A 10788-nucleotide genomic window follows, 5' to 3' on the forward strand; every position below is an offset into this window, starting at 1 on the left:
TTAACCACACTTTCAAGGGGCATCTCTTGGTTTCAGCTGCAGTTTAGCTAAGAAAATAGCCTATTATTAGGGACACAAGTCAACAGCGCCATATATTTTAATAGGAACTGGTGTGGGGAGGAAAAGGAAGAGAACAGAAGCAACAGATGGGAAAGCAACAATATTTTAGGTACACCTCAACCACTGCTTTTCTAAAGCTTCACTTCACAAAGAACTGTGCCCCTACAACTGCTGATTTCACCTTCAGCAACATCAGTGTTTTGCTGAAAAAGACTGCAGAACTCTGTGGATTAAGTCAATACGAAGCACTTGATCTCAGATGCAGTGAAGTAACAGAAGAACTGGACTGTCTTTATCTTAATCTCAGTGAGAAAGGCAGAGAGCCCAGTATTAAACTACTCAGTCTGCAGGGAGGACATGGTTTACTGGTTGCAGAAAGCATTAGAGAAAAGAAAAAGTAGGATATATCCCAGTGATTCTGTTCGAAGGAGATTCACAGAAGCACAGACCTGCACTTACAGGGAGCTGCCTTTAAGCTGAGGGGTTTCAGAAGATGTAGAACCCCACAACCAGTAATCAAACCCAGCGAGAACTTTTCTCTTTGTCAGTCTTGGTCTCTTGGTCTTCTTTTACCTCGAGGGCATTCCTTAAATGCTAAGGGAAAAGTTGGAGTTCTAAAATTACAGATTCTCTTGATAGCATGCTCACTTTACCGAGGATTAAAATGAGAACTTCTGTCCTGGTTTGGCCTAAACCAGGCCAATTTTCCTTTCAGTGATTTTTACTTTCAGCTAAGTCCCTTCTAAGTAACTGCACTTTCTGAGACTAACTGCATGTTTGGCAGACAGTGTCTGCTTCTAGGACTGATAATGCTCGAAGTTTGTAGTTATCACTGAGGCACTGGTAGGGATGTTATGCAGAAAGGCTCTTGCTGTACTTATTCCTAGGAGGATCCAAGGTCACTGCTAAATTCCTCACTGCTTACGAGTGAAGAGCCGAAGGGGGGGTCGCACCTGCAGGGAGGAGCGGACAGGGCAGGTGACCCAAAATTGACCAACGAAGGTATTCCATCCCACACACGTCATTCTCAGTATAAAGCCGGGGGGATCATGAGGGTCTCGGTCCCTTCTGCTGTTTTTTGGGGGCCTCTGCCTGCTTGGGCTGCTTCTGCTGCTTCGGGCTGCTTCTGCGGCTCGAGCCTTTGGCCAGTGTCCAAGGAGGTCTCTGTCCGTTTTCCTGCTGCCCCCGATCCCGATCCGTGCATCCTTGAGTCCAGTTCTCGACCGTCGCTGGGCCCAGCCTGGGCCTTCCCGGAGCCTGCCCTGCAGTGCCGGTGGTGACGTGGCCGACATCGGGGGAGCTCGAACTTGGTTTTGTATATATTTGTATATATTTGATTATTTCTATTATTACTATTATACTCTTTTTTTCATTATTATAGTTTATTAAAACTGTTTTAACTTTCCAACCCGTAAGTCTCTCTCCCTTTTCCCTTTCCTTTCGGGGGGTGGGGGGAGGGTTAACAGAGAGCGTCTGCCACAGGTTTAACAGCCCGCCCAGCTTTGAACCATGACAACTTCATATTTACTCTGTTCTACAGCTTCACTTGGTTATATCCACCTTCACGCTGAAGACTGAATGCATTTTTTTATGAGTTGATATCAGGGATAGCATATTTTATATCTGGAGATGTAAAGAAAAAATTAACATTGAAATAAAGGTACATCAGTCTGAGCTCGTCTCCAGCTGATTTTTTCTCCTTTCCATGGCTCTGTCCTATAATTTGGAAGCACTGGAGGCTCTTCAACCACTTGTTTAATGCTGATTTTACTTTACCACTTTAATCTTTTTTACCTTTCATCTAGATAATTGCTATGCATCTAGCCAACTACAGCAGATACTGAAAAGAACTGACAGAGCATGCTGTCACCATGCCTTCATCACACCTGGCCAGTCAGGTACAAGCCTGGTGGACCACACCAGTCCACCTTCCCTTCAGTTGAGATCCTGAACCATCAGACACCTGAATCTTTAGATGATCTCCAGAGGTCCCTTCCAATCATAACTATTCAGTAATTCTGCAACCCAAGCTTTTCAGTCTCTGTGACAGCACGGTCCAGCTGGCAGCTGTGGCCACCACCCCTTCCCCGCAGATGGGGAACAGCTGCTGCAGCAACAAACACTGCCAAACCACCAAGCACCCTCATCCATGTCTGCTCACAGCACCCTCAAGAGCTCAGCAGTGACCACTGCAACCAAGGCAGCGCAAGGAGAGGAGCAGCTGCTGCTGAAGAGAGGAGAGGAGGAATGGACACAGCCTTACAGAAGACATCCTCCCTCCCCCTGCCCTCCAGGCCGTCCCTCCCAGCCTGGCAGCACCCCAGAGAGCAGCTGCTCTCCGAAGCCAGACCCCTTGCTCTGCTCCTCTTCACCACACCCCTTCCTTTAACCCATTCTGTGCATGTTTAGTTTAATCCTGTATGGAACCTATAGGCTCAGACGATGAGGAAACTGCTCAAATGGGAAAACCATAGGAAATAAAAGCCATACTTCTGTAACAGCTAACTTGCCCACATTACCTAAGGCTGCTTTTGGAAGTCAAAACGCAAAGACAGAGTTCAGTGGCTCTATGCCCACGTGCAGGTAGTCAGAGAACAACAGAATTAATGGCCGTATTGGGTCAGAACAGCAGATCAATGTCCAGGGTCCTCGCCCTTGGCAGAAATACATTCTTAACAATACAAACAGGGAAAAGCAAAACAACAGAATTTTTTCCTTTCATATAAGCTTCCTAGCAATTGTGGATTTAATGACAGGTATTGAATGATTTCTGAATCTGAAATGTCTATGATGGCCTACATGGTTTGCACGTGGGCCACTGCAGACATATCTTTTTTTTTATCTAGAATCCACCCAGACCCATTTTTAGCCCCTCTCCCTTTTAAAAAATATTTCTGACATCCAAAACATCCTATAGCAATATGTTTCAGAACTTAATCATGAAGAGAGAAAAAAAAATTCTGTGTCACTTGTTAGTTCAAAAGCAACTGGATGGGCTTAACGATTGGGGTGCTCTTGTGGGAAGAGGCAGGAGGGGCTCTGTCCCCTCTTCACACACATTCCCTACTGCACCCATGGGTCCTGCAGCCTCCTATGAGACACCGCCACGGACTCCTTTGCCTCCTCTCTGGCAGAGAAGATGTTGGCAGTGCTGTGTTTTGTGCTAATTTCAACGCTGTTGGTGCATTTTACGTATCCTATGCTTTCCAATCCTATATGATTTAATCCCTTCACATATGTTTACACATGCTAGGAGACATTCACATAAAGCAGGCACTGATGCTCAGCTCTACCGTGACAGGGTACCTCCGGATAGAGACTCAATAACCTGTCTGGCAAAAATGCAGGCATCCGGGACTCACACGTTCCTACGCATTTGACTGCTGTAGATGAAACACATGGACCAAGCACAATTGGACTGGGCCCTACATGAATATTTGGTTAAAACAATGACTTTTTTAGAATAAGTTTGGGATTATCTGTGACTTCTGAGATTCAGAAATGCATTCACAGGTAATATTTTCATGCTTTCTGAACCAACCAAAGCCAAAGCCTATTAAAGAAAAAAGAAAAAAAAAGTCTTTTGAAACCAAAAACAAAGAGAAAATGCATTAGATAAAATTCCCAATGAGATCAGGAGTTCTAGAAAAACTGAAATGCCAGAAATAATGCTAAAATGCAGATTACAGGAGGAAAAAAGAAAAAAACATCTGCAAGATATACAGGTAAAGAGCCCCAGGTTGCAAATTACTGCATGCAGGGGCTCTTCACACTGTTTGTGAAAGTATAGTGCCTAACACAATAGGACCCAGACCTCAATTTAGCCACATATAAACAATAATAGATGCTTAACAGTGTCTTACAGATAACAGCTTACAGTGCTGATTAGTTTCTGTTTATTACAGAGGGCAGCACTTGTGGAAAGAGGAGGCAGAGGTGGGAAGGCAAGAGAGAGGCAGACCCAAAAGCTACCAAAGGCTACAGCAGTTACTCTTTCACCCGCACAAACCCAGTGCAGCATGGCTTGACAGGTGACAAACAGCTTCAAGCACGTTGGAGCTGTCATTCACATACATGCCTGAGAGCTGCACCTGGAGGGTTATTGCCATCCCAGCATAAGCAACAGTTGGGTATTCTGTCTACGCTGACAGAAGCATTTCAGAGGCAATTATCTTTCTTTCTACAGAGCAATCCCTTCAACGGTCGGAGCAGAGAGGCCTCCCCAGATATCCTCTGACAATGTGGATTCAAAAGATGGAATAAAAACCCAATGCTCTTCTCTTGAGTAGTTTGTCTTCCTTTCATATGCTGTAGATGTGCTCAGAAGGCTTGTAGCAATGAAATGGCAACAAACGAAGCAGGTGAGTCTACCCTCTATTTTTCTTTTCGCTTTCCACGTTCCTTCCACTTAACAGAAGTATTTTATGTACTTAGTTATTGCCTTGGAGCAAGTTCTGTTATTTCAGTGGTGGTACTAATAGGTTTTGTCCAGCATCAGCTACACAGCTGTCTATGATGTGCCTGTGGCATTACACCAGGGACATGGGAATATGTAACACAGTATAGAGGGGAAAGATTATAAGCACATTTCAGTTGCTACACACTAAGGTTGGAGGTAAAGTGCATTATGTCAGAGATCAAAAACAGCTGTTCAGCTATTCTGATGGCACAAGAAGGCCTGGGGTCAATGTACTGATATGCTGCAGTGAAAGAAAGAAATTCAAAAGTACTGACAGAAGAGTGATGATAAAGCCTTCCCCATGCCATTTCATTTTCATAGAAGATGCTATATGCTGTCTTCAAAGCACCAGTATGAAAACAGCATTCGGTGGCCCATTTTCATCGTTTGCACTACATATCAACAAATACAATGGTAGGACGTATATCAGTTCTTCTTTCAGCTTCATCTGCATTTTAAATACAGCATCAGGTGAGAGCAGTAGAAAAGAAAAACCCTGCAAAGCATTTAAGCTAGTCTAGAATCTCTCACATGAGAAACAGACAAGCAAAACAAAAGTCTACTGATGATAGAAAAAAATAGTCCTTTGCACCAGTAGTGCATTACACAAAAAGAAGTTGCAAAAGCAGGTCCAGAGAAAATAATTCAAATACGGCAATTAAAATTCAGCAGAACACTTCTTGTATACTAAGAAATACATTTATTTCATAGTAAAATGCCCACAGCCAGACGAAGGCATGATCTCTCACACAACAAAGCACTGAAGGTTAACATCAAGAAACAGTAGAACCTACAATACTGTACACTGTTAACATACTATTCCCTATACAGAGCAAACTGCCTACGGTGACCTCAAATACCACAATGAAATCAAAACAAGACATACCAAAGAAAAAGAAGAAATATCATAAGTGGAAGCTAGAAGAAAATTCATGCCTTCTCCTGCCCATCAACACCAAATAAACCAGGCAGAAGAGCAGTCAAATTACTGAAATTGATGTCATATCAATTGGAAAATCAACTGAGCCCATAGAATGAGCAGTAATTGCTCTCTACCAAATTCATGGGTCCACGCTGTCTGTTTCCCATCTGCTCCTATGCAATTTAAGCAATTCTGAACTTTGCTCTTTGTTCCCAAATGTGTCATAGATTTATTAGCATGTCAGGGGCCAATTCTTAAGATTCTCCACTAAGGTAAGCTATTAGGAGGAGTGAAATTTCTGTGTCTGTAATTGCCAGGCCAGGAAAATTCAAGGAGGACAATCACACATGACCTTACTGAACCCACCATGAAAAATTCATAAGATAACCCAACACACACCCCCATATCTATAAAAGGAGACTGTTCTGTTCTCTCCTTGCACTTGTATAAAGATATGTTTAGTACACAATGCAGACTATTATAAGGAGCTTACAAAAAATTTTAATTTGTGGTTGGTTTTTGCTAATACAATGAGATCCACCATGCCTCATAACTGCTGCTAGATAAGGCCTGGAATCCTCCAGTAGCACGTATGGGGTGGCTAAGTCTTTGAATGCTTTTTAGGAATGAAAGGGACAGAATCTTACTACAAACTACAAATAATTTTTGCATATAACAGTTCAGCCATAAACAGGTCATCAAATATGCTAGTGTTATCTCACAATTTTCTCACTAGATAAAAAGCTAATTATAATTAATTCCAAACATATTTAATCATTTGTAATTTTTGTTATCTTAACATATTTTATACACTATTTAAAGATGCAGCTGCTCATGCTCTCACAGGAAAGACTAAAGTACAATGTTCTCATCCTTGAATTACACCAATGTCAATGAGACACTGTAAACGAGAATCAGGTTAAGATCCTATGTGACAGATGACGACATAAGCAAATTTGAGCTTCAAATTTCAGATCTTATGAAACATTGTCATTAAATATTAGAGAATATATTTTCATATGTCTTAAGGTATGATTAATCCCTGCTTATATCACATGTGATATATCAAGTAACAGTATCTCAGGTTACTCTTTCTGTCTTGGTCACCAACTTGTATTGTGATATTAGAGAATTCATTTCACTTGTCCAGAATGTTCTCATTCTAACATGGGTGGAATACTTACCATTGCCAAGAACTTTGAAGTCCATAAGGAAAGGCTTGTCATATATTTTTATATATATTAATACACATAAATTAAAGTTATTACAGAAAATCCATTTTATATTGTATTATAAACTACTTTTGCTACATCTAAAATGAAATAGACTTTACTCTCTTTATAAATAATCTACGTTATTCTTCACCGTAATATCACTTCAGATCCTAATGGATTTTCATTTGGTGGAGCATTCTGGCACTGGCTCTATTGTTGCAATATATAAAAATATAATTTTAACAATGATCAAAATGCCTGTTGATGGCATAAATACAAAAAACATATATGTATAATCATATATCATCTACAACAGTCAACAACATATATAACACATATAGTACTAAAATGTAATTAGTATACTCCCTACAACACATATTTATCATAAGCGCACCAAGTCCCACTGACTTTCTTGACCTATTGCTAAGCTGCAAGACCCGGTTCTGCTCCTGGCTTTTTGATTCCAGGTGTGCACTCTGAGCATGATCTGGCTTAACACAAACAGAGGGGCATGCAGCAGAGGAAGAAAACAGAGGTGCATGTACAGCAGCCCCTTGGTAGCCCCTGAGGGTGCACAGGTTGGAAAAAAAGCCATAGTAGCTCTAACCAGGTCTATAATCCAGTTGATCAGGACACTGGGATGACAGACGCATCTTCTGTGTAGTCTACATTCATCTAAAAGAATGCTTGTTCTACTGCCCATACATTAAAGATAACAATAAATTGGAATAACCAGTATTGTTGCCTCCTGAAGAAATACTGACATAGGTAAAATCCAGAACGTGAATTTACTCTACTGGAATATTGAAATCACAAAGCACAAGACTAAGTAGGTAAAAGGCGAAATGAATACCCCATACAGAAAAAAACACAGCATTATTTTTAAAGAGTTACTAGCAGTTCACCATATTTAAAGACCTTACATGATCAACATTCACAACAAAACGGGGTAGAAATCTATATCAGACTAACAAACTGGATCAGAGAATAGATCCTGATGTTCTACAAAAAACATGAAGAAAGAGTAAAGGTGCCATCCAAGAGTACTTCATTCTAGTTTACAAAAGTTGAAGGTCTAAACATGGCCAGTAGAAAAACCATTTTTTTTCAAATGCCTATGACTTTTACTTGAACATTTTCTAATACATTAAGTGCCTTAACAGTTGAAGAACTATGTGCACTCCTATGACCAAGACCTGTCTCTATAGGAAACCTGCCACTAGATAGGTCGATTAAAGCAGGAGAAAAATCAAAGAACAGAGCCTAGATGAACAAGCAATCTGACCTCCTATATGAAGTTCCTAGCTAGACTTCAAACACACCTGGAGCCCTATAAACTGTGGCAGCACAACTTAAGATGGAACCCATGTGTGTCACAGCCTGCAAGAAACAAGGTGACTCATTAACAGTTTGGAAACCCATATTTATTTCTAGTGGAGAAAAGATTAGGAAGCATGAAGAGGACAAGCTTCACAGTAAGGATTTACCACCTTTGAAGCCATCTGAATCTGCTAAAAAGAAACAAACAAGGAAGATAGCATAGTATCAATCTCACCACTGTATGTGCTTCCACTAAAGAAATGTGATAAATACTTGCAGAAGTAAGAAGGATGTTAAGGTTAATTTAATATTAAGATATTAAAAAATATTAAAAACACTTTTTCTTCCAGCAGCAAATAACAAACTCCTCACAAAGTTAAAAAAAAATTCTCCAAAACACTGCTATTTTTAAATAGACTTCAGAAAATTGGGAAACACAAAGGACAAGGACAACACTAATGTTGTTCCAAAATTTCAAAAGGGTAAATATCAATATGATGAGATAATGAAATGGCAGGTGCAGGTTTTAGTCAATAAATTTAACACAGGCATAGAAGTAATAAGAAATATGATTTCACAGAATATATCTTTTATTACGAGAATGTGGATAAAAGTAACTGCTGCCTCTAACAGTTTGCTGGAGATTGTGACTTAACAATACCTGTCACTGAGGAAAACAGCATTGTTTGATAATAATAATACTGGACATACTAAATCTACTACAAATAGGCTAAATTAAAGATCTCTAAACATACCTACAATATAGACTCATCACAGAAAATTGTTGCTAGTTCAATGCTGCTAATATTCATGAATACCCTAACAGAGTAATATAACAAACTGTGTAACTAATAAAGTTTGCCGTTATTTACTATTTCATCAACTTCTGGGCCATCTGCAATGTCCAGAAAAACCCAACTAACGTGAGCACAACCGTGCAACGTGTTTTAATTGAAAAGCAAGACTACGCATCTCAGAAAGGTGACGCAATAGTTACAGAGTGAGGGGCTGTACTCCCCAGTTACATCATCCTCATCCGCAGCACTGGTGCTACTCTGAAATACTGTGCCTGGTTTCAGTACCCACGTACACATCAGCAGCAAGGGTCTGCTGAGCATAATACCCTTCTTCGCACTTGCGAGCAATGAACGTTGCTTGACAAACTGCTTTGAACTGACATTGCTTTGGCTCTATTTGCATCGTATTTAAATTAACATCAGCTGTGAAAATGACGGGTGAGTGAGGCTAAATTCCAATTCTCTGTCTCATGGGATTTTAAATAGGCTGATTCAGTAGGCAGTGGATATGAATTCACATGTACGGACAAAGAACCAGACTGTCGGACATGCTCAGTGTTCTTCAAGGTCCACTGTCGTGAGGCAAAAGGTTTTTGCTTAGTACAAGAATAATCTGGTTAAGTTTTAAGCCTTTGAGGAATGATTACTATTACAAACACTGTATCAGTTAGTGCATTACGCTGGTTTCTCAGAGCAATGTGTACCGACCACGCTGTACATCATAAAGAAACACATTACGAGTCAAGAGGATTTGAGCGTCAAGTTTTTGGGGTTTTTGCACCACAACTTAAAAGGCAAGTACCGCTGACGGGGTGTGAGGCACGGCCGAGGCGCGCAGCGCCCGCAACCCGGCCGAGCCCCAGGCCTCGGCAGCGGCGCGGAGCTGCGTGGCGCTCGGGCCCGCAGGTCTGGCGGGTCCGCAGGCCGCCGCGGCCCGCGCCCGCCGGAGCGCTTCGCCTCTGGGAGGAAACACTCCCATTCTCCAGACCGGGCACCCCAGTCCGTCCTGCCCTGCCGCTCTCTGACCCCGGCCCGCGGTACGAGCTCGGAGGGCGAGCTCACCCGGTCTGAGCCCACCCGGCCACACGGGGGGCACAGCTCACCCGGCCCGAGCTCCGCGGATCCCCCCCCACCCGCCGCCGCCGCCGCCGCCCGGCCCGGCCGCAGCGCACAGCCCGCCCCGGCGCGGGGAGCCCTTAGCGGCGGCGGCAGCAGCGGCGGCGAGGGCGGGTGGGGTGTCTCCCCGCTGGCGCCCGCCCGCGCTCCCCCGCCGTGACGCGCTGGCACCCAGGAGCGGCACCGGGCCCGGTGCCTGCGAAGCCGCGGGGACAAGGCAGCGCGCTCCTCCCTCGCAGCTCGCCTGCCCACCCCACCCCGCACGTCCTTCCCCAGTCAGCCCCTTCCTCCCGCTCCCCAGAGCCTTTTCCTCTCCCCCTGTCTCCTCCTCCTCCCCCCCCCCATTTTAAGGTAACTCCCAGGAAACATGCAAACCTGTAATTTTTACCTTCTTTGGCTTTTTTCCTTCTCGCCAGCGTGCCGCCGAGCTTGCCCAGGAAGGAGTCATCTTTCTTTCTGGACGGGGGAGATTTAGGGGTGGGGGACTTGGGGGAAGAAGGGGACTTCTGTGGGGAGGTTGCCATGATGGCCCAGCCGGCGCTCGGGGATGGAGGAGACAGGTCCGAGGCCCCGATGCCGTGGGAGGCTGCTCCCGGCTCTGAACGGAAGCGGAATTATTTCAAGCATTTGAGGCAGCTCCTGCTCCGCTCTCCCGGCTCTCCCGCTCCTTCCCTCCCTCCCTGCCGCCCGCCCTCCCGCCCGCGCGGCGCCCGCCGGGGAGGGCCCGCTCCCCTCGCACGGCTCCCGCCGCCGGCCCCTTCCTCAGCCTAATGGTCCCCTCAGCCCCCCCTCCCCCCCGCCCAATAGCCCCCTCCTCAGCGTAACGGGCGCCCCTACCTGCCCCTCTCAGGGGGTTCAGACACGGCCGGAGGGTTCTCGTTTTACTTGCCCGTGGGGTCT

General features: G+C 44.1%; 1 protein-coding gene across 1 annotated transcript in view; it reads right to left on the reverse strand.

The window, feature by feature from the left end:
- Positions 1-10788, reverse strand: part of PARVA (parvin alpha) — a 69987-nt gene extending 59199 nt beyond the window's left edge. Inside the window, exons 1-2 of the mRNA XM_068399354.1 lie at positions 10726-10788; positions 10277-10486 (exon numbers count right to left, since the gene is read on the reverse strand). Of these exons, the coding sequence (XP_068255455.1) occupies positions 10277-10412 (136 nt within the window). The 5' untranslated portion in view covers positions 10413-10486; positions 10726-10788. The remainder of the gene's footprint in view (positions 1-10276; positions 10487-10725) is intronic.

The sequence above is a fragment of the Nyctibius grandis genome, chromosome 4, assembly GCF_013368605.1.
Source record: "Nyctibius grandis isolate bNycGra1 chromosome 4, bNycGra1.pri, whole genome shotgun sequence".
NCBI lineage: Eukaryota > Metazoa > Chordata > Aves > Nyctibiiformes > Nyctibiidae > Nyctibius > Nyctibius grandis.